The sequence below is a fragment of the Cherax quadricarinatus genome, unplaced genomic scaffold (genome assembly GCF_038502225.1).
Source record: "Cherax quadricarinatus isolate ZL_2023a unplaced genomic scaffold, ASM3850222v1 Contig2658, whole genome shotgun sequence".
In the NCBI taxonomy this organism is placed as follows: domain Eukaryota; kingdom Metazoa; phylum Arthropoda; class Malacostraca; order Decapoda; family Parastacidae; genus Cherax; species Cherax quadricarinatus.
In genome coordinates, this window is record NW_027197684.1 from 7,357 (window position 1) to 33,091 (window position 25,735).

Sequence of the window (25,735 nt, forward strand, 5' to 3'; positions counted from 1 at the left end):
ACACATAAATACAGTACAGTTATACATAGTGTAAATTACCTAGGATAGCCCAAAAAAATCCAAAGTGCTATACTGTTCTTGTAGATATAAGGCATAATAAGCATGACTGGAGGTAATGCACATTTTCACTTGTTCAGGAATCAGACGTGACAAGACTGCTTCATGTATAATACCTGTTGGTTCATGAGCGGCTCACTCTCTGAGACAGAGAGACAGGAACACAGGCAGACAGAAAGACAGATAAGCAGAGACAGAGATAAACATAGAGCTAGACAGATAGACAGACAGAAACAAATAGAAACAAACAGATACAGACATGTTTATGTGTAACAGTGAAAAATAAAGCTAAAGCAGTGCACCATCATCAAATGTCATTCCATTGCTGCACTCAGCAGTGGAATGACACTCATCTTACACTCTGCTTCTAAAACATTGCTGGGACCTGGCAAAAAAAGGCAAAAATCATTTCTTATTTATAAATACATTTTTCTTACTTAAAAACCTGTAACAAAAAAAATGGTGTAGTTTTTTGAGGGCTGGAATGGATTAATGGCCTTTCAGTTAATTTCAACGAGGCAAGTTGATTTGATATATGAGCAAATTGAGTTATGAGCTTGGCCATGGAACAAAGTAAACTCGTAAGTCAAGGTACCACTGTACCTAGTTGGGACCGAATCTTGTAACCAGCTGCCCAGTGCTAGCGCAGTCGGTCTGGAGTTTTGCTGACTCTCTGATCGCAGGTTCTGTCTCCGCCCATGGTATGGTTTATTTGCAATCGCGTCATTCACGATTTCATAAGTCATGTAAGTAAAACTGCTCAGGTGTAGAAGGTGCACTGCTGGAGGCCTGCTGCCCCAGGTTCTGTGTATATTTTAAAATGATATGCACTATAGGAGTTGACACAGTAAACATTCCATTGTTTATATGATGATAGTTCAATACCTGATGATTAGAGGAATCTTCTCTGGTTGCCATGTTCTTGGTATAGTAGTTTAGCATTGTTCCACACCAAAGGTGTGTGAATTTGCAATGCTGTGTGGAGACATTGCATTGTCTGTTCTTGTGTGTCTGTAAGTGGGCTGGTAGACTAATGACTATTTTGCTGAAGTATGCCTTATCCTAACCACCACACAGAATTTTTGTGCACTCCTGCATCCTTGGGTCTGGTATGTGGTGTCGAGGTCCTTGTGAAGTTCTGTGTGATTTTTGTAGTAACTTCCACACTGATAATACAGTAGTCATTACAAAAACCATACAGGACTTCAGAAGGACCTTGAGGACAGTAGGCCTCCTATGGTTGAAATCAGACCAAAACGTCATCATAAGTTTCTCTTATATGCAGTTTATTTATGTATTGTTCTAATCATGGTATTGTACCTTTTTATTCTTTATGGTGTGCCTTCCATGCTTGAGCATGGAAGGCACACCATAAAGTGACCTTTGTGTGACACCCGAACAAGTGTCATCAGTCCCTGTGGACTATTTAGGCTATTGTTTCTCTTGTCTACTGTTTACTTGAAAAAGCCCATTGTTAGTTGAAACTGTTTAAATGAAGGTCTTCACTGCAGTGGTGTCATTGTACCAAATGCGATTATTTTATACATTGATAATCATGTGGCAAATAAAACCTCAGTTAAATGATGTTTGTTTAATTCACTAATTTAACTTTCATAGATTTGTGATACTGACAATGATGGTCTACTTAATGACCAGGAGCTCAATACTTTCCAGCGGTGATGCTTCAATGCACCTCTCAACCCTCAAGTAAGTGCCCCATTTTAATTTTTTATATCACTTAATTAAATTAATATTTCTTAGGAAATACTGAAAGTATACATAGCCTCTTCATACACCTAGAAAAGTGTGCGATAGTGAGCTGGGAGAGAGAGTGGCAAGTTTATAGCATACATGGAGTAGAATAAATGTTATTTAATGTAGTGAAGAGGCTTTGAGAGAGCAGAGCATGTGTTTAACCCGTGCCGGTCCAAAGCGTGATATATATGTTCACTACCCTAGTGCCTGAATATTTTGAAAAATAAAAAAATAATTTTTTTATAAAAATAGCACATTTTTTCTAAGTGTTATAGGATTAAAGTAAAAAAAAATTAAGGTCAGTACTTACTGAGATATGAGGCTGCAAAGTTGGCACTTAATGCTCACCTGACGGCAACATAGAGTCCTGCCTCTTGCAGAAGTGTTGCCGATGTACCATTTTTTCTCATTTTTATATTTTGTATAATTTTTATGTTCTGATAATTACAATTTATAGTTGTTCTTGTCATTTCATAACCAATCTTTGTTCTGACACTTATATTAGGTACTGAAATTGTACTCAGATTGTCACAAACACATTGACAGGTGGATATTTACACCTGCCTTGGTTGTTTACTATTGTCTACGAATATATACAAAGTATTTATAGGTCCCAGCAATGTTTTGGATACATGAGAGTATAGAAGAAGGAAGGAGGAGGAGGAAGAGGGAAGAAATTCCCTTGAAGCAATGTGTAAGATCAAACATGAGACGACATTTGATGGGCTCCAGCAGCGTGCAGAGATAAGATAAGATAGTGCACAGATAAGAGGAGATAAGCTATAACATTTGATGGGCGCCAGTGAGGGTGCACAGATAAGGCATGACATTTGATGAGCTGTATCTCTGATTATCTGTTTGTCTCATTTCTCTGTCTGCTTGTCTCTTTCCCTCTCTCTGCTTGTCTCTGTCTCAGAGAGAGCCACTGCAAACCAACAGGTATTCATATGCATTATATCTACAAGCACAGTATAGCACTTCGGATTTTTTAGGTTATCCTAGGTAATTTACACTATGTATAATTGTATTTGTGTGCCTGTGAGACAGAGACAGAGACAGACAGAGACAGAGACAGATAGAGACAGAGACAGATAGAGACAGAGACAGATAGAGACAGAGACAGATAGAGACAGAGACAGATAGAGACAGAGACAGATAGAGACAGAGACAGATAGAGACAGAGACAGATAGAGACAGAGACAGATAGAGACAGAGACAGATAGAGACAGTGTTAAGACCCATTTTGTACCGACCAGGCATCTCAGGCCAATCATACCAAATTTGGAGGCAGGAAAAATAAAACGTATATTTACGTTTGGGGCACTAAGCGGTGAAGCATGCACATACGTTTGGAACTTTTACAGGTTAAACCTTTCAGGGTCCAGACCCCTGATCTGAAACTTGTCCACTGGGTCCAAGAATTTAAAAGAAAAATTATTTTTTCTTATGAAATGATAGAGAATCTTTTCTGAAGGTAATAAAACAAAAAATACAAAATTTGATGGAAAATTGATGAAATTAGACTATTGCGAATTTTGCTGTCAGCAATATTTACGCATTAGTGATTTTGCCCACTTTGTCTCCTATTGTAGGCCAATTACATTGTGCCAGTCGACCAAATTCCTAGCTATTTTGCTAGTATGCCTTCTATTTTATTGATTGAACACAAGAAACTGACCAGTCAGCTACTTCAACTACCCAGTGAAGTAATCAGAAATTGGTAATTTGACTAATTTCACACAAATTTCAAAATATTCCACTTTCAAAGTAGTGGCCAGAATAAACAATGCAGGCATTTCTGGCACTAAAATAACATTTTCTCTGTTTATTAGTTACATTTCAATTTTGATTTTTTATGCCCATTAACAATTTTTATTCACACCAAAAGATAGAAGATTTAGTGTTATGCAATATTGTAATAATTGTATAAATAATATCAGTGCATTCATGAATGCACTTTAGACTCACCAGTCGACGTGTATAGACATACGATGTAATTTGGTTACTCTTGAACATTGGCAAAAATCGAACATTTCTGCTACTTTGAGCTTAATTTCAAGGTATTTTCAGTCCTAAAACCGATCAAAATCATCTCTGTTTCTGTAATATATGTTCCATTCTATCAAATGAGCTCAAAAAGCTGTGAATACAACCATGAAAACCTTACAAAAATGCACAGCAAAGTTGCTGTTTTAAACCAAAAACATGGTCACAGTTTTTTTTTCTCATTATGCACTGCATGCTGAAGGATTTGTTTTATATGGTGCACACTTACCACGTAAACTCATTCTTCTCTCATATCTAGGCCTAAATTTACCTCTCACAGCTTATTTGAGTGAGCTGAACTCTTTATGTAGTACTATGGCACAGACCCTGGCTTTAAACCCATAGAACAACAGCACAGACACTTGAGTGGTTAAGATGTTCTGAGTGACTGCTTTTTTTACAAGTTTATGTGTTCATGAATTTCTTATAAAAATGGTGAAAATGAAATTAAAGAAAAAAAAAAAGGTGTGAACTTAGTGTATTAAAAAATATGATATTGTGCATAGTGTATAAAATAAGATGGCTGAATGTGAATGTAAGTATTCAGCCAACTCTTATGGAGAGAGAAGATAATTATGGTACGTATGAAATCAGAAGTCTATTAGTAGTTAAAATACTGTACTTGTGATAAGTGACTGACAAGAGAGTAATTTGTGCAAGTGAAGAGAATAGAATGAATGGGGAAGATAGTTGATGTGAAATGAGCAGCCATATTTAGTATGAATGAGATAATGAAGCAACCAGTCCTCGTTTTACTCTGTTATTGTGTGCATTGCCCAGTGTTATTTTCTTTCTGTTTTTTTTTATACAGAAAAGAAATTTGATTTTGTTAGGATTGGAATGTCACAGAAATCCAGAGAGATTGTGTACTAACCACAAATAGGATGAAAACAGAATGACATGTTTGGCAGTGGGGTGTCTTGGAGTATAACAATATTCATTTTAAAATCTGAATGGATATCATGTGTTGTAAAGGAATATTTTTAATAAGGGATGTGAGTAGAGGCCTACATATGCGTGTGCCCGTTCTCGCTTGACATGTGGACGTGTAACATCATTATAGTATATGCATTTAAAGTTTGAAGTTCAAGCTATGAATTTGGACAACCAGAGAAGCACATATCTTCTTAAAGAGGATAGATAAGTATACTAGATGCATTACATTACTTTTTCACTACCCTGCATACACAAACACTGCATATACCCAAAAGTAAATTTTATTGAAGTTGTAAAAAAATTAAAATTCTGTGTAGGAATTATTTTTCTTCCACAAGGGCTTTCATTTATTACTCCAAATTTTCACTGCTAGTTTACTGTAACTAGGGAAAGGTTCATGCAACTATATGCATGTGTAGGTACCATCTAGGTAATTTTATATAGACTGTTCCTGATTTTGGTTTCCTTGCAATAATTTGAGAATGCCTCTTCTGAGCAGTTTTAACCTTTAAACATTAGTGTATCCCTAATTAAAAATAGGTTAGGATTGTTGTTGTGGAGGTACCAGTTTGTCCATTTTATTAAAAATGGAGTTTTTTTTTTCCTTAAAATAACTTGAGTATGCCTCTTTTGAAAGGCTTTTTATTTTTAACAGCTGGTGCATCTTATGGATACAGTAGTATAATATAAGTTTAGGCTGTGTAGATGCAAATTTGCCAACTTACTAACATAGTTCATAAACTTGGAATTGTTTGACATTGAGCAGTAACTGGAGAATGCCTCTTTTGATCAGCTTTAACCAGACTGTATCTGCCTTGTGCTATATTCCTTTAAATATGTTGCCTATCTCCAATTTATCATCTCTACTGTTTGGGTCATCTACCACCTTCATGTCTAGGAAAAATATCTAGGACCAAGCAGGTCCATGCAGTGCATCATGGGCAACACTGCCTCAGTAACACATGTCAACAACAACCAGTACCCGTCTTACCATTCCAACTTTGAACTTTTGTACCACCTTTGGTGGTATGTGAGCATCTTGCTCTCGTTTGAGCATCAGTAATAAGTATTCCCAATTCTCCCATTGATGCTTGACCTCAGCTTATTCTGCCAGCTGGTCACATTAAAGGTTGGGACACCATTCATCAGCTCCATTTTTCCACTCTGCGGATATTTCACAGTAATGGTGGAGAGCCGGTTACTGAAGTCAGGGAGGGGTGTTGGTGTACTGGAGCTTGGGCAAAGGATCCACCCAATCTAATTGAGAATGTTTTGTTTCTGTTTCTATTTGTTCCCTTTCCTTTCATTACCCAGCTTTGGGCAGTACCTCTGTCTCAGATGTCGGGAAGCAGGGCTCAATACAATAATAGCTGTTAATGGTTCTTAAAACCCACAGTAACAACAACCACCACCACCATCAGTTTTTTTTTGCCTGCAAAGAACTGGCAGGAAGATGAATATTATTTATTCTAAGTTTATTATTATTTCTTAATACTAATAGTGAAATTCAACCAAAAAGTACCCAAGGGTAACCCAGTGAAGTCTGTGACTTATTTCCATCTTTTCAGGTCATTATAACTTGAAACAACAATAATATCATAGGGTTTCTTTGTACGTAGTGCACAAAAAAGATGGAAAACCCATCAATAGAAATAAACAGTTATTTGTAACAATTTATAGTGACCATTTCATTTATGGCTGTGGAATGCTATGCATCCCAACATGTTTCAAGCACTAAAAAACCCTGAAACACATCTCTTATCCTAACAAAGTAATGTGCATAGTGTTAGACATTGAACAAAAAATAAAATAATAATCTGACAAATAAATTGAAAACATATTACATGCATTTATGCCAATGGTGCCAACAGGAGGTCTTTTTTTTTTCTAGCTTCAATTCGCTATAAAACCATACGTTTTCCTTTTAGTTTGTTTTCTTATCATATTTACATTTAGAAAAATAGGCCCTTTCAGTCTGTATGAAAAAGAATAATTTTCAAAATATTGGAACCCCCCGCCCCCCCAACACACACACAGGAATATTTTTTTTCAGGGTCTGCCGCTTTTTAACCCTTAAACTGTCCAAACAAATTTACATTCGCATGCGTAGTGCTCCAAAAGTAGATCTATGTTTTTTTACATATTTTCAAATATAAAAAAAAGTAGATCAAAGTTTTTTTTACACGTTTTCAAATGTAAAAAAAAGAAAAGAAGATCTACTTTTTTTACATGCAGTGGACCCTCAAATATCAAACTTTCTTCAGTCCAGAAGTCTGTTCGACTGCCTTTACCGAATTAATTTATTCCCATCAGGAATAATGTAAATTAGATTAGTCCATTTCAGACCCTTAAAAATACACCTATAAAAGCACTTACAAAAATACACTTACATAATTGGTTGTGTTGGGAGCAGTTCGATTTTTGAGGTTCCACTGCACTTTCAAATGTTGAGAAAACGTAAAGCCTGAGCTTGCTACCATCTGCAGCTCATAAGACTGCCATCCCCACGAGCCCATTTGAGGCGGGGTAGATGGCAGACCAGAGGCCTAGCTTCTCCCTACGAGCCCCGTGAGGGCGGGGAATGTGGCTAGGCCTGGGGACACTTGGTCCCAAAGATGAGGAGGTACTGTACCTCCTCCCATGGGAGACTTAAGTCTCGAGACACTCCCCAGATAGGGAGCCAAGGCCGGGTCACCACTACTTGGAAAAGACCCGGGCCGGGAGAATACCGGCGAATAAAAAAAAAAAAAAAAAAAACGTAGATCTATGTTTGGACAGTTTAAGGGTTAAAGGGCTGAACTTTCAGGTGATAGTGACTTTGCTCAAAGGAAGGTTCAAATTGATTTTGGGCTGCGTGAGGTTTTTATTTAGTAATTTTATTAAACAAATTAATTTCTGTACAGTGGACCCCCGGTTAACGATATTTTTTCATTCCAGAAGTATGTTCAGGTGCCAGTACTGACCGAATTTGTTCCCATAAGGAATATTGTGAAGTAGATTAGTCCATTTCATACCCCCAAACATACACGTACAAACGCACTTACATAAATACACTTACATAATTGGTCGCATTGGGATCGTTAAGCGGGGGTCCACTGTATAATAACTGGAGAATGATTCTTCTGAGTAGATTCAAACCCTAAATGCTAGTATATCTTAACTAAACTTTTGGATTAATAGGTGCCAATTTCCCAGTTGTATTGAAAATGAGAAAATTTAAATATTGATTTTCCTGCAATAATTTATGAAAGCCTTATGCAATCGGCTCTAAATCTTAACAGTGTTGTTTCTTACTTAGAGGAAGCTTTTGATTATTATTAAATTGTGATGGTGTTAGTTCACAGAATTTTATTTCAACCCTTCAGCTGTTGTTTAGGAGGTATACAAATTCTGGTTTCTTCAAAAAAAAAAAAAATTTTTTTTTTCTTTAGAGGATTACAGAGAGTTTGAAATAGAATATAACAGTTTTTAAGTTTCATGCATTAAGCAAGCCCTTAAATGTCAACCTTTTGTACACCTGTATTGCAGAGCCAGTTAAGTACTGGAATATACTGTATGATTAGCTTCAAATTTTCAACACTAGTGAACTTTTAACTAGGGGAAAAAAGTTTCTTGAGACTATTGGGATGAGTAGGAGCACTTTTGTCAACTTTATAATGCCATTCTTGATTTTTGGTTTCCATGCATCAGAGAAAGCTTCTTTTAATTGGCTTCAAAAACTCTGCACTGGTGTATCCTACTGAGAAGAAGGTTGGGATTGTTATAGGAGTGTGTAGAAGCCAATGTGCAGCGTTTATTTTTTAAATTGTGTAGTTTTCCATGGAATAACCTGAATATAGTATGTAGTATACCTCTTCTGAATGGTTTCAATCTAATGGCTGATGAATCTTATGAATGGCATGATACCATTTGGGTTTATGCTATATGGGGAAAAATTTGCTGTTGTACTAACATAGTTAATAAGTTTGGAAGCATGAGATTCCATGCTATAACTGGAGAATACTTCGTCTGGTTCACTTCAAACTTTTAGTGCTTCTTAAGGATTTTGGATTCTTTAGCTTTTAATTTACCAGTTTTAATATAAAAAATGAATACCATGCAATAACTAATGATTGGCTTCAAACCTTAAATGCAGGTGTGTCTTACAGAAAGGTTAGTGTATGTATCAGTTTGCTAATGTAGGAAATTGGGAAAATTGAAGTACTGGTTTGCTTTTGATGATGCACGAATGCCTCTTGTGATTCACTTCAAGCCTTCAACAACAATAACTTGAGAATGCAACATAAAGGAAGATTCAAACTTGGTGCTAGTGCATTTAACAAAATTGGTCTCTGTGTAATAGAGAATGCCCTCCTTGATTGGCTTTAAAAGCTGTGAAGGTGCCAAAGGTGTAAATGTGCCAATTTTCCCTTTTTATTAAAGAATTAAGGGTGTTAATCTCCATGCAGTAGCTTGTGATGCCTCAACTGAACAGCTTCAAATCTTCATTGCCAAAAATTTAACTTCATTGAAAACAAGCTGCTTGCTCTCTTGTATCATTAATTTTACAAGAATTAAGGTAAAATGTGCCGGGCTTCAGAGATCTTGGATCGTGCAGAAACTGAAACGCATCTAGTTTACAGAGCTTTTAAAAGAAATTCAGAGTGCATGATTTATCAAGTATATTGGAAGAATATATTAAAGAAGAGCTTCTGCTTTAATAGCTGTGAATTTATCTACTGTTGTTGCATAATTCTTTAGGATCTTAATGCAATATATTCTGTCACAAATAGATGCATAGATAATTTTATAATTTTCATATTGTAGTTTATTGTCAAGAAATGTTATCATAGTAAAACAAGATTTTTATAGGCACTAGAAGAGCTGAAGACGGTTGTGCAGCGTAATGTGTCGGACGGTGTTCATGCTGATTCTCTTACTTTACGGGGCTTCCTCTTTCTACATCGCCTATTTATTCAACGTGGTCGCCATGAAACAACGTGGACTGTTTTAAGAAAATTTGGTTATAATGACAATCTTCAGCTCTCAAAGGACTACTTATTTCCACCGTAAGTAACCTAGTTTATTATCATTTTCACTATTTTATCAGAATTAATACAATTCTTGCACTTCCCTAAAAAAATATTAGCAAAATGCAAGTGGAAAAACTAAGAATTTCCAGTTTCGTGTCTTAAAATATATGGTTGGGAATAACAAAAAGGCACAGTACTGTGACTGGGAACAGTACACAAATAACTGACACATAGAGAGGAGCTTACGATGACGTTTCCGTCTGACTTGGACCATTTACAGTCACACTACCCTTTATGGGGCCCCTAGCTCCCTTGCAGTGCTCCTCTTTCTCAGTCTTTGACTGACTTACAGATTGACTGACTGACTAACTTTAATTGCTGCTGCCACTCCCGCCTCCATTACTATTACAACTACTGCTACTTCTCATTTTCCTCTACTACCTCTCTTGTCCTGTCCCTGTCTACTGGTCTATATATACTCCCTCCTTCTCTCCTTTAAGTTAGTGTGACTTTGTAAATGGTCCAAGTCGGACTGAAATGTTGTCGTAAGCTGCTCTCTCCTATGTGTAGGTTATTTGTGTAATGTAGTAGGGGAAAAATTAGTGTGTGGACCCTTTGAGGGTCCAGAGCCCCAATGTGAGACTTGTCTACAAGGTCCAAGAATTTTCAAAAAAATTAAAAAAAAAACTTTCATTATGTTTTCTTAAGAAATGGCAGAGAATCTTTTCCTGAAGGTAATAAAACAAAAAGTATGAAAAGAAGGAAAATTGACAAAATTATGGTTTTGTGAATTTTGGTGTGTCAGCGATAATTATGCATCAGTGATTTTACCCATTTTGACGTCTATTTAATGTAGATAGCCTGTATTGTCTGCATAGACAGCCTATGCTGTCTGCCAGCTGAGTTCATATTTCGCACCTTGCTCGTGCTGCCACCTATAGGCCTATGCACTTCAGTATGCCTAGATCTGCCTCTCTCTCACTCTCTCAGCGGCCTTCACTTAGTCAACAAGGCCAACTCCTCTCTTCCTCATGGGCATGGCCCTCCCAGGCCATGGGCACAAACACACAGCCTGTGTACCCACTATCTCGCAAATAAAGAAAGAAGCCTCCGAAGCCTTATCATTACTCCCCGCTAACAAGAACCACCAATTAACCCATAATATTAAGATCAATTACGTTGTTCCAGTCGATCAAATTCTTAGTTATTTCACTAGTGCGCCTTTCATTTTAGCAATTGAGCACAAGAGACTGCCTAGTCATCTATTTCAATTACCCAGTAAAGTGATCAGAAAGTGGTAATTTGGCCAATTTCACACAAATTTCAAAATATTCCAGTTTCAAAATAGAGTTCAGAATAAACAATGTGCAGTCATTCCTGGCACTAAAATAACATTTCCTTTCTTCATTAGTCACGTTTCCAGGCTTTACACATGAATTCCATTTTTACTTTTTATTCACACTAAAAAAATAGAAGATTTACTGTAATGTAATGTTGTAATACGTAATTGTATAAATAATATAAGTGCATTCGTGAACACACATTAGACCCAACAGTTGACATGCATTGGATGTGTGATGTGATTTGTTTACTCTTGAACACCAGCAAGAATTGAACATTTCCACTACTTTGAGCTCAATTTCAAGCTATTTTCCATCCTAAAACCAATCAAAATGATCCCTGTTTTTTTGTCAATATGCACTGTGTACTGGAGGATATTTTTTATATGGTAAACCCTGCCTCGGTGGGAGACGGCCGACTTGTTAAAAAAAAAAAAAACTTATATAGACCCTTTCTCTCATATCTAGGCCCAAATTTAATGCTCACAGCTTATCCGAGTGAGCTGAGCTCATCACGTAGTACAGTGGACCCCCGCATAACGTTGGCATCGCATAGTGTTAAATCCGCATAGCGATATATTTTATCGCTAAAATTTTGCCTCGCATAGTGTTAAAAAATTCGCTCAACGTGATTCGTCCGAGACACGTCCATGCGGCCTGAGCCAGCCTCACTTGTTCTGCCAGTGGCATTGTTTACAAGCCAGCCTCCGCGGTAACATTCAAGCATACAATCGGAACATTTCGTATTATTACAGCCTTTTTATAGTGATTTCACCTGAAAAATAAGTGACCATGGGCCCCAAGAAAGCTTCTAGTGCTAACCCTACAGGAATAAGGGTGAGAATTACTATGGAGATGAAGAAAGAGATCATTGCTAAGTATGAAAGTGGAGTGCATGTCTCCGAGCTGGCCAGGTTGTATAGTAAACCCCAATCAACCATCGCTTCTATTGTGTCCAAGAGAACGGCAATCAGGGAAGCTGTTCTTGCCAAAGGTTTAACTGTGCTTTCGAAACAGAGATCACAAGTGATAGAAGATGTTGAGAGACTGTTACTGGTGTGGATAAACGAAAAACAGATAGCAGGCGATAGCATCTCTCAAGCGATCATAAGTGAAAAGGCTAGGAAGTTGCAAGAGGATTTAATTAGAAAAATGCCTGCAACTAGTGGTGATGCGAGTGAATTTAAGGCCAGCAAAGGTTGGTTTGAGAGATTTAAGAGGCGTAGTGGCATACATAGTGTGATAAGGCATGGTGAAGCTGCCAGTTCGGAGAGAGAAATTGAAGAAGTTGCCTACTTCAAAGATTAAGGAAATCTGCAAAGTGGCTTGAAGTGCAAACCTTCATGGATGAAAATCACCCTCAGACAGCTATTGCAAGCCGTGCTGGTGACTATTACACTGACACTGTTGTGAAACACTTTAGGAAAGTCATAAAGGAACGAGAGGTACAGGCCACTATGGACAGATATGTTGTGCGACAGAAGTCCAATGACTCTGAAGCTGGTCCTAGTGGCATTAAAAGAAGGGAAGCAACCCTGGAAAAGGACTTGACACCTCAAGTCCTAATGAAAGGGGATTCCCCTTCTAAACACTAAAACCATCCAGTCTCCCCTCCTCCCATCCCATCAATCATCACCACATCTTCAATAAAGGTAAGTGTCATGTAACTGTGCATGTTTTCTTAAGTTTGTGTGTATTAAAATTAATATTTCATGTGGTAAAAATTTTGTTTTTTTCATACTTTTGGGTGTCTTGCACGGATTAATTTGATTTCCATTATTTCTTATGGGGAAAATTAATTCGCATAACGATAATTTCGCATAACGTTGAGCTCTCAGGAACGGATTAATAGCGTTATGCAGGGGTCCACTGTACTATGTCACGGACACTTGCTTTGAAGCTGTAGAACAATGGCAAGGACTCTCAAAGGGTTAAAGCAAAGATGGGGTATTGTATAGTGCTATTACCTCTCTGGGCACTCATGTCTATAATCAAGAAATTTGGAAAATCATGAAAATTAATGTTAAAGAGCTAATTTATAAAGTTGTATATTCAGTAAAAGGAAACATTAATCTGAATGGTAAATTTTAATGATTGGAATCACATGAGCCCAGAATTAACTGAAATCTTGCCATATCTCTAACATGACCATAATTATATAGTGTGCCACCTGTGAAATATGCGATTGTCAAATGCATTAAGTTTTTTCATAAATCCACACTCGTATAGTTGTGGAATTATTTGTACAGTAACTTTTGCTTTTTCTACCTTGAACTGTTTCTTGGTTATTAACCCATTTTATTGTTGTCACCTCAAAATTAAAAATCACTGACAATGTTGCAGTGTAAAACAAAATATGAAATGGTAAAGAATCTTTTTCTGAAAATATTGACACCAAAAATACAAAATTTGATGAAAAACTTGTGTAATTACACAGGTGCAAAGTTTGTGGTTTGGGCACAGTTCATGTATCAGTGATTTTTGCCCTCTTTGAGACCCAATTCCTAGCTGTTTTGCTAGTGTGCTTTCCATTCTACTGACTGCCCATTGAATCAAGACACCCTGATTCAACACACTGTCAGATCCATTACTTCAAAACCAAATGCTTGGTAAAGCATTTTGTGAGTTAGTCTAGCCATTTTACCAAGCTTGAAACAAAATTTCACATGCACGCATGCACACTCGCTGCCCCACTCTCTCTTTCTCACTTTCACTCTTACACATGATATCTCACTTGCTCACACTCACTCTCTTGCTCTCGCCCTCTCTTGCTCTCACTCTCTCTTGCTCTCGCTCTCTCTTGCTCTTGCTCTCTCTTGCTTTCTCTTGCTCTCTCTTGCTTTCTCTTGCTCTCTTGCTTTCTCTTGCTCTCGCTTTCTCTTGCTCTCGCTCTCTTGCCCTCGCTCTCTCTTGCCCTCGCTCTCTCTCGCCCTCTCTTGCCCTCTCTTGCCCTCTCTTGTCCTCTCTGGCTTTCTCTGGCTCTGTGTTCTTTCTTTTCAAAATTCCATTCTGTTAAGCAAAAAATTGCAACAACACACTGTAAACATGACAAAAAATGCTTGTGTGACCTCATAGGAATGACTGACCCCTCTGAAACTTGCCACGCTGCTTCACAAATGAGTGTACTGTGCAGCATGACCTGTACCGCCACCATAGCCATATTCGCCTAGGAAGTGCACGAAAATTTGAGCATGGGAGTTTTTTGATAGCACTTCATTGGTCTGTGTGAGCTACAATGTTGTCAATGACTGATATCCATGTAGGAGACAGTGAAAGTGTTAATGGCTTACCACTTGAGCTAGAATGGTTCTTTGATACCACCCTGGGCCGTATACATAATGTTCTTGACACTCATTTTGAGAATAAGGTTGTATCTATAATTTCCTTAAGGCTTTATAAATGCTTATATCCCCCTCAGCATCTTATCAGTGTCTGGCTGGAAACATTTTTTTATTAATTTTTTAAAGCTGAACTTTCAAGGTTGGAAAAATTGCATATAATATTAGAATTTGTGTATAAACATGTCTGAGAAGTACTCTATTGTTATGCTAATACTAATTTGAAGAATGACAATTTTTTTTTGTAAAATTTCATTGGTGAATATGATTTTCATTTCACAATACACAACCTGCACACAAGAGAGAGGAGTTTAAGATGACATTTTGGTCTGACTTGGACCATTTACAAAGTCACACTAACAAAAAGGAGAGGAGGGAGTAAATATACGCCATCAGACAGGGATGAGACAAGAGAGGTAGTAGGAAAGGAAGAAGAGAGGTAGTAGTAATAGTAGTGGAGTCAGTCAAAGACTAAGAGCTGATCAAAATATCGACTTGGATGACAGCCAATAAACTTACGCATAACACTGACAAAACCTACTATGTTATGTTTGATAGAAGAGCAGGAGTTGTGCAAATTAACATTAAGATCAACAACACTCTAATTGCCAGACATAATGAGGGCAAATTCCTAGGCCTATACCTCGACAACAACCTGAATTTCAGCACCCATATCCAACACATAACCAAAAAAGTATCCAAAACGGTTGGGATCCTCTCCAAGATACGATACTACATGCCGCAAAATGCCCTTCTCACACTATACCACTCACTTATTTATCCATACCTCACCTATGCTATTTGTGCTTGGGGATCAACTGCAGCAACGCACTTATAGCCAATAATAACCCAACAAAAAGTCGCAGTAAGAATAATCACAAAATCCTATCCCTGGCAACACACCCCCCCACTCTTCATAGATCTAAACTTACTCCCTGTTCAGTACATCCACACTTACTACTGTGCAATCTACATCTACAGGACCTTAAATTCCAATATTAACCTTGACCTAAAATGCTTTCTTGATAGTTGTGACAGAACCCACAGGCATAACACCAGACACAAACATCTCTATAACATTCCCCGTGTCCGACTAAACCTTTACAAAAATTCAATGTATGTCAAAGGCCCTAAAATCTGGAACACCCTACCTGAAAACTCTAGAACTGCAGACACATTCATCACCTTCAAAACTACCATTAGAAAACATCTTATCTCCCTGATACACCCCGTCAACTAATTACACGAATACCACCTGGTGGTTCACACTTACACTCACCCATTTGACCATAAACAGAAATATCAATCTCAATCTTAAAATAATGAATCCTAACTAGTCATAAGTTGGCCTGTGATACTCCAATACTGAAACTATGTATTGTGCCAAAACAAAAGCATTCACATTGCTAAACTCACAAACTAGTATTTAGTCACTTAGCCATAATACCAACTTACCTCATAATTTGTAATATTTTAAAGTTAAGAATTAGTCTAAGTTTGCCTGAAATGCCTAGCCATGCTAGGTGTTCTAGTGGCACCCTCTGTAATTAGTATTTTACTACATGTAAGCCACACAATAACCAAATTCTGTAAACTCAGCATTATAATCCTTATAGAGAATAAACTTTGAATTTGAATTGAATTTGAAGAGGAGCACTGCAAGGTAGCTAATGGCCCACAAAGGGTAGGAACAAGAACACAGAGGGGGGGGGGGAATAACAGTAATGGACCAAAAAGAAAACCCAAAGGAGAAAGAGGAAAGGGGAAGAGGGAGAAGGGGAAAAAGAATCAGGTTAAGTCATGGGTTCCAGTCACGGTATTATGCCTTTTTGTTATTTATGATTTTCATTTGTTGATTTTTACTAATTGGTGCTATATTTATGTATGATCATACTTTTGCTTTGAGCAAACTTCTTTACTTATTCAGAATTCGAATACCACCTGGCTGCAGCACAGAGCTTAACCATGCTGGCTACTCCTTCCTCACTTCGCTTTTTGAAAAATATGATAATGACAAGGACAGTGCACTAAGCCCACAAGAGCTCATAGATCTCTTCTCTACTTGTCCTGTTATGCCATGGGGTCCCGATGTCCTCAATTCTGTTCACACAAATGAAAAGGTGAGCTTCATCTATAAAGTACTGCATGGTAACCAATACTCTCTTGTCAGCATTATTGTGATAAAAATGCAAGATACTTAAAAATGTATTCTCTATTTAGTAATTTTTGCCCATATGCTTTAGGAACATAATAAAATATTTTTTTATTTAGGGGTGGATTACATTGCAAGGCTATTTAGCTCAGTGGACACTCTGGACTTTACTAGATATTCAGAGAACATTAGAGTACTTTGCATATCTTGGGTATTGTGGATCTGGTGATGACAATCAACTTTCTGCTATCACAGGTATTTGATGTTAAATAAAATGTTCATTGTAGTTTAGTGAGAAATTATGTAGATGGAACTTTCATTTATATATTCTAGAGAAAGAATTGCTTTGTGTAATAAAGTATCACAATTTACCCTTTTATACAACAGTAACTCGGGAGAAGCGAATTGACCTGCAAAAGAAACAAACCATGCGGAACGTATATCAGTGCCATGTTATTGGACCTCGTGACGCTGGCAAAACGACTTTCTGTCAGGGGCTTCTTAGCAGAACTTTAGAGGTGTAGTACATAAATAAAAATTTTGGGAGTTGGTGAAATATTGGGATACCATGTATGAGGCTGGGCTTCATACTTAAGCCCCAGCCTCAGTTAAGCCTCATGAAGTAGAAAGGAAATATTGCAGGAATATAATCTATTCAGACACTCACAGAATTGAAGATGAATTTATATAGAAGAGAAGCACAAGTTTCTAAGATTTACCTAGCATGATGGAGAATGTAAATACTGCATTGTACAAGGACCTCACTCCTTCCATGCTTATGGTATGCTTTTATTTGTGTGATTGAAATTCTAATGTGATTCATGACAAATGTAATGCTGAAACTGTGTGCACAGAATACATCCTTTCCACTTTAGAAGGCCTGATTTGCAACTAGGCTGTGAAGCTAATGATCCCAGGAACCATGAACAGATGTATATTACAGATATTTATTATGGCGATTTGTTTCTTTTATGGCTGGGTTAATAGAGAAGATTGGAAAGCTTTTAATTAAATGTGGAAAAATAGAAATTAGAGTTTGTGTTGAATGCAAAGATCAGACTAAATCATTCATTGCTGAGTTATGCTCCTAAAAAAAATTGTGTAAAATTCCCTGTTGATTTCTTTGCAGGAAGTGCAAGACATTGCTCCAGATAGATTGTCTCGACACACCATCAGCACATTACAAGTTTATGGTCAAGAAAAGTATCTTGTTTTGCATGATATTGATGTCCACAACATAACTGATGCCCTCATGCCCAATGAAGTCCAGTGTGATGTAGCATGCTTGGTGTATGATGTGTCAAATCCTAAGTCATTTGAATATGTTGCTAGAATATATTTGGTAAGTTTGCCAAGCAACACAGAAAGGATAGTATGGAAAGCCCTTGCTTTATGCAGGTTTGCCATGTGGAAATTCACTTTTATGCTATACCCTGTTTCTACCAGAATTCTCCATGTGCTGTCTATAAATTCGCCCTATACAGTCAGTGCAGTTTTCAAATTATAAGACAAGATGAAATGTTGATATTCTGATTGAGATTGCTACAGCTGTCATGGGTTTAGATTACATCTTCTGCATAAAGTGAGGGGCCCCTGTATTTGATTATAAATTAAAATGTTCCTTTGGATTAAACATTTGAAATCTTTTTGATTTTGGTATTAACCCTTTGGGGGTTTCGGATGTACTAGTACGTTTTATGATCCAGGGTTTTTGACGTACGTACTAGTACTCCTAAATTCTAGCACCCTCAAATCTAGTGAGAGAAAGCTGGTAGGTCTACATATGTAAGAAAAAAATCCTGCAGCACACAGTGCGTAATGAGAAAAAAAAAACTTTGACCGTGTTTTTGGATTAAAACAGCGACTTTGCACTGTATTTTCGTATGGTATATATTGTTGTGTTCTAGTTTTCTTGGTCTTATTTTATAGAATGGAAGACATATTACAGAAATTGAGATGATTTTGACTGGTTTTACAATGAAAAGTACCTTGAAATTGAGCTCAAAGTAGCAGAAATGTTTGATTTTTACCAAAGTTCAAAAGTAAACAAATCATGCTACACGTCCAATACACGTCAACTGGTGAGTCTAATATTCTTTTACAAGTGCGCTGATATTATTTATACCATTTCTACACTAATGCCGTAGTCTGCATAACAGTAAATCTTATTTTTATTTTAAGAATAAAAATTCAAAGTGGAAAGCCAAAGAAATATAAGAGGGGCCTGGGGATGTGACTAACGAACAGAGAACTTGTTATTTTAGTGCCAGGAATGTCTTTCTTGTTTATTCTGGACCCTATTTGGAAATTGGCATCTTTTGAAATTTGTGTGAAATTGGCAAAATTGCTAAATTCTGACCACTTTATTGGATAGTTGAAATCAGTAAATGGGTGGTTTCTTGTACTCATTCGATAGAAAAAATTGAGTTTTAGCAAAATAGCTATGATTTTTGTCAACTAGTACACTGGAATTGGCCGAAAATAGGGCTCAAAGTGGGCAAAATCACCAATGAGTAAACATCGTCAAGACCGCTAACTTCGTGAGAGCATAATTCCGTAAGTTTTCCATCAAATTTCATACTTCTGGTGTCATTATGATCGGGAAAAGATTCTCTATATTTTCATAAGAAAAAAATAATTCTTTTTTTTTTTTTTAAATTTGGCCGACCCTGAAAACAAGTTTCTGAGAGGACCTGTCGACCCCCAAAGGGTTAAATATTTTTGTTAGATTTAAAAAAATATAATGTGGCTGCTTTTTTTAATTCATTATGAACAAAGTGGCTTCATTGTTTGATATCCAAATCATATCCATTATCTTTTCCAGTTATTTAGTGTTTCTAAATCTCTGATATCTGAAAGACAGAATTGTTTGAATATTATAAAATTCATTAATTAGTTAAACGTATGTGATTTAAATGGGAGCATAATAATGTTAAAGTAAATCAATAACGTAACCTTTTTCAGAAATACTTTAGTGAAACGTCCATCCCAGTATTGTTTGTTGCCAATAAAAGTGACATGTCTGCAGTACGTCAAGATTATATTCACCAGCCAGTCTCGTTTTGTCACAAGCACAAGATCCCTCCACCACACACATTTTCTTCTGCAGTTCAGCCTAAGAAAGACATTTACACTAAGTTAGCAACAATGGCAGCATATCCGTAAGTATTTTCCTAATCCTGTTTTTTTTTTTTTATTATTATATAAACTTTACTTAACCATAATGAATACTTTATTTCTTATAATATTTCTTTATTGTATTATGTATTTATTTTTGTAAGTTTGCTTAAAATTTTAAGTTTAAGTGAACAACAAAGTAAATAGTTCATGAATGGTAATAATGGTTTATATGGAGAATAGTTGTGTTCAGCACTGTGATAATGAGTGTTAATCTTATTTTTAAAACTAATGTTTTAGACTTTATTGGTCTCTGCCACATTCATGGGTGATTAGAAAATAACAAATTAAATTAAAATGCTTGATTATAAACTATTGTTTGTAAGCCCCCTGTTCACCACATTACCTAATTTCTTTTATATCTTTTGTGTATGTAAATAGACACTGAAAACTCATTATGAAAATGTTCTCTTCCCAGAGGTTTTATCAGTCCAATACAGAGAACAGCATTAAGGCAGTATAAATAGTAGTGTAGGTCAGGTGCTGTGAGAGAAAGGACAGCTAAGTAATGGACGTGTTTTGCTTAGGTAGAATGTGCTGTACAAAGTTTTCAAAAGTAATGAACCTTCCTTTGTTTTGAGTTGTATTGTTAATGGTAGTGATGAGTGATGACTAAAATAGCATCTGCTGTACTTGTCTGATTCCTTGATGTCTAGTTTGACTTTACAGGAAATCCATGAAGTGTCCAAAGGTGTTGCAGTGTATGACACAAGAATTGTTCAAATTGCCTGGCATGTGTAACGGTGTTCCTTGATGCACTGTGTGAGAGTTTTAGAAGTTTCTGTAATGCATTAACATGAGGAATAAGATGCTTACCCATTACAACATTACTTGTAAATTTTTTGTTGTTGTCCCATGGAAAGCTATTGATGACAAACCCCCTGATACCAACCAAAGACTGTGGATGTCATTGAGTTTTGCATCAGTTTCACTTATTTTTCTTTTGTTGATGCTTTATATGAAGAATCACATGTAATAGCCATGGGCTTCCGACTCATTGCTGTTGTGGTTGATTTATACATGGCTGAGATTCTATCAGTGACTAGGTGCAAAGCAGAAAGGATCACAAATACAGCTAGTTAATGACAAACACTAGATAGGTTCATAGTTCTGCCTTCCAACCAAACCACTAATTTGTATAATAGTATTGCTAAAAGAAAAATCAGAATAGCCAACTTAACAACTGGGACTATTAAGAACCTAATATCTACAAGAAATACACAAGGAAACCAGTGTCAGGTATACACCATTGCTATCAAGAACACTGTTACGTGCCATAGGAATGACGTGAACAACACTCGTCACCCATTGCATCACCTGTGAACGCCTCATGTACTTCTATAATGCTAAACCATTCATTAGGGAATTGCATCACTGTAGTAAATGTTTATTCGTCACTCATCTTTACCACTAACACCTTAACTCCAAATATAGGAAGTTACATCATTTCTGAAGTGATGGTCACAACACATACTATCCAAGCAAACTATGACCATCACCTAGTGCTGCCCTTTCTCTTACATTGCCTTACCTCTGCCACTATTTGTACTGCTGGATTCTGTCTTTGAAGTGAATGATAAAACCCTTGGTGGGTGATGTCTCTTTAATAAATGTCTTAAAACATGAATATATGTCTATTTTTTTTTTTTCAAACCGGCCATATCCCACCTAGGCAGGGTGGCCCAAAAAGAAAAACAAAAGTTTCTCTTTTCAAATTTAGTAATTTATACAGGAGAAGGGGTTACTAGCCCCTTGCTCCCTGCATTTTAGTCGCCTCTTACAACATGCATGGCTTACGGAGGAAGAATTCTGTTCCACTTCCCCATGGAGGTAAGAGGAAATAAACAGGAACAAGAACTAGAAAGAAAATAACAGTAAACCCAGAGGGGTGTGTATATATATGCTTGAACATGTATGTGTAGTGTGACCTAAGTGTAAGTAGCAAGAAGTACCTGAAATCTTGCATATTTATGAGACAGAAAAACAGACACCAGCAATCCTTCCATAATGTAAAACAATTACAGGCTTTTGTTTTACTCACTTGGCAGGATAGTAGTACCTCCCTAGGCGGTTGCTGTCTACCAACCTACTACCTATAATATGTCTTATTTCTTTCTTTCTTTCAACACGCCGGCCGTATCCCACCGAGGCGGGGTGGCCCAAAAGGAAAAACGAAAGTTTCTCCTTTTACATTTAGTAATATATACAGGAGAAGGGGTTACTAGCCCCTTGCTCCTGGCATTTTAGTCGCCTCTTACAACACGCTTGGCTTACGGAGGAAGAATTGTGTTCCACTTCCCCATGGAAGTAAGAGGAAATAAACAAGAACAAGAACTAGTAAGAAAATAGAAGAAAACCCAGTGGGGTGTGTATATATATGCTTATACGTGTATGTGTAGTGTGATATAAGTGTAAGTAGAAGTAGCAAGACGTACCTGAAATCTTGCATGTTTATGAGACAGAAAAATGGACACCAGCAATCCTACCATCATGTAAAACAATTACAGGCTTTCGTTTTACTCACTTGGCACGATGGTAGTACCTCCCTAGGCGGTTGTTGTCTACCAACCTACTACCTATAATATGTCTATTTGTGTGTGTGTTATTTTTTTTATTATCACACCGGCCGATTCCCACCAAGGCAGGGTGGCCCGAAAAAGAAAAACTTTCACCATCATTCACTCCATCACTGTCTTGCCAGAAGGGTGCTTTACACTACAGTTTTTAAACTGCAACATTAACACCCCTCCTTCAGAGTGCAGGCACTGTACTTCCCATCTCCAGGACTCAAGTCCGGCCTGCCGGTTTCCCTGAATCCCTTCATAAATGTTACTTTGCTCACACTCCAACAGCACGTCAAGTATTAAAAACCATTTGTCTCCATTCACTCCTATCAAACACGCTCACGCATGCCTGCTGGAAGTCCAAGCCCCTCGCACACAAAACCTCCTTTACCCCCTCCCTCCAACCCTTCCTAGGCCGACCCCTACCCCGCCTTCCTTCCACTACAGACTGAGACACTCTTGAAGTCATTCTGTTTCGCTCCATTCTCTCTACATGTCCGAACCACCTCAACAACCCTTCCTCAGCCCTCTGGACAACAGTTTTGGTAATCCCGCACCTCCTCCTAACTTCCAAACTACGAATTCTCTGCATTATATTCACACCACACATTGCCCTCAGACATGACATCTCCACTGCCTCCAGCCTTCTCCTCGCTGCAACATTCATCACCCACGCTTCACACCCATATAAGAGCGTTGGTAAAACTATACTCTCATACATTCCCCTCTTTGCCTCCAAGGACAAAGTTCTTTGTCTCCACAGACTCCTAAGTGCACCACTCACTCTTTTTCCCTCATCAATTCTATGATTCACCTCATCTTTCATAGACCCATCCGCTGACACGTCCACTCCCAAATATCTGAATACGTTCACCTCCTCCATACTCTCTCCCTCCAATCTGATATTCAATCTTTCATCACCTAATCTTTTTGTTATCCTCATAACCTTACTCTTTCCTGTATTCACCTTTAATTTTCTTCTTTTGCACACCCTACCAAATTCATCCACCAATCTCTGCAACTTCTCTTCAGAATCTCCCAAGAGCACAGTGTCATCAGCAAAGAGCAGCTGTGACAACTCCCACTTTGTGTGTGATTCTTTATCTTTTAACTCCACGCCTCTTGCCAAGACCCTCGCATTTACTTCTCTTACAACCCCATCTATAAATATATTAAACAACCACGGTGACATCACACATCCTTGTCTAAGGCCTACTTTTACTGGGAAAAAATTTCCCTCTTTTCTACATACTCTAACTTGAGCCTCACTATCCTCGTAAAAACTCTTCACTGCTTTCAGTAACCTACCTCCTACACCATACACTTGCAACATCTGCCACATTGCCCCCCTATCCACCCTGTCATACGCCTTTTCCAAATCCATAAATGCCACAAAGACCTCTTTAGCCTTATCTAAATACTGTTCACTTATATGTTTCACTGTAAACACCTGGTCCACACACCCCCTACCTTTCCTAAAGCCTCCTTGTTCATCTGCTATCCTATTCTCCGTCTTACTCTTAATTCTTTCAATTATAACTCTACCATACACTTTACCAGGTACACTCAACAGACTTATCCCCCTATAATTTTTGCACTCTCTTTTATCCCCTTTGCCTTTATACAAAGGAACTATGCATGCTCTCTGCCAATCCCTAGGTACCTTACCCTCTTCCATACATTTATTAAATAATTGCACCAACCACTCCAAAACTATATCCCCACCTGCTTTTAACATTTCTATCTTTATCCCATCAATCCCGGCTGCCTTACCCCCTTTCATTTTACCTACTGCCTCACGAACTTCCCCCACACTCACAACTGGCTCTTCCTCACTCCTACAAGATGTTATTCCTCCTTGCCCTATACACGAAATCACAGCTTCCCTATCTTCATCAACATTTAACAATTCCTCAAAATATTCCTTCCATCTTCCCAATACCTCTAACTCTCCATTTAATAACTCTCCTCTCCTATTTTTAACTGACAAATCCATTTGTTCTCTAGGCTTTCTTAACTTGTTAATCTCACTCCAAAACTTTTTCTTATTTTCAACAAAATTTGTTGATAACATCTCACCCACTCTCTCATTTGCTCTCTTTTACATTGCTTCACCACTCTCTTAACTTCTCTCTTTTTCTCCGTATACTCTTCCCTCCTTGCATCACTTCTACTTTGTAAAAACTTCTCATATGCTAACTTTTTCTCCCTTACTACTCTCTTTACATCATCATTCCACCAATCGCTCCTCTTCCCTCCTGCACCCACTTTCCTGTAACCACAAACTTCTGCTGAACACTCTAACACTACATTTTTAAACCTACCCCATACCTCTTCGACCCCATTGCCTATGCTCTCATTAGCCCATCTATCCTCCAATAGCTGTTTATATCTTACCCTAACTGCCTCCTCTTTTAGTTTATAAACCTTCACCTCTCTCTTCCCTGATGCTTCTATTCTCCTTGTATCCCATCTACCTTTTACTCTCAGTGTAGCTACAACTAGAAAGTGATCTGATATATCTGTGGCCCCTCTATAAACATGTACATCCTGAAGTCTACTCAACAGTCTTTTATCTACCAATACATAATCCAACAAACTACTGTCATTTCGCCCTACATCATATCGTGTATACTTATTTATCCTCTTTTTCTTAAAATATGTATTACCTATAACTAAACCCCTTTCTATACAAAGTTCAATCAAAGGGCTCCCATTATCATTTACACCTGGCACCCCAAACTTACCTACCACACCCTCTCTAAAAGTTTCTCCTACTTTAGCATTCAAGTCCCCTACCACAATTACTCTCTCACTTGGTTCAAAGGCTCCTATACATTCACTTAACATCTCCCAAAATCTCTCTCTCTCCTCTGCATTCCTCTCTTCTCCAGGTGCATACACGCTTATTATGACCCACTTCTCACATCCAACCTTTACTTTAATCCACATAATTCTTGAATTTACACATTCATATTCTCTTTTCTCCTTCCATAACTGATCATTTAACATTACTGCTACCCCTTCCTTTGCTCTAACTCTCTCAGATACTCCAGATTTAATCCCATTTATTTCCCCCCACTGAAACTCTCCTACCCCCTTCAGCTTTGTTTCGCTTAGGGCCAGGACATCCAACTTCTTTTCATTCATAACATCAGCAATCATCTGTTTCTTGTCATCCGCACTACATCCACGCACATTTAAGCAACCCAGTTTTATAAAGTTTTTCTTCTTCTCTTTTTTAGTAATTGTATACAGGAGAAGGGGTTACTAGCCCATTGCTCCCGGCATTTTAGTCGCCTCATACGACACGCATGGCTTACGGAGGAAAGATTCTTTTCCACTTCCCCATGGACAA

The 25,735-nt window shown here is 37.6% G+C and overlaps 1 protein-coding gene across 1 annotated transcript; it reads left to right on the top strand.

Annotated features, from left to right (window-relative positions):
* Positions 1 to 1,741: 1,741 nt before the first annotated feature.
* LOC128696814 (mitochondrial Rho GTPase 1-like) lies at positions 1,742 to 20,125 on the top strand. Its single transcript, XM_070081420.1, has 7 exons — positions 1,742 to 1,764; positions 9,646 to 9,842; positions 16,412 to 16,604; positions 16,756 to 16,891; positions 17,024 to 17,154; positions 17,766 to 17,978; positions 19,601 to 20,125. Exons 3-7 carry the CDS (start codon positions 16,557 to 16,559, stop codon positions 19,799 to 19,801), a joined length of 729 nt encoding a protein of 242 aa, XP_069937521.1. The 5' UTR covers positions 1,742 to 1,764; positions 9,646 to 9,842; positions 16,412 to 16,556; the 3' UTR covers positions 19,802 to 20,125.
* The last annotated feature ends 5,610 nt before the right edge of the window (positions 20,126 to 25,735 follow it).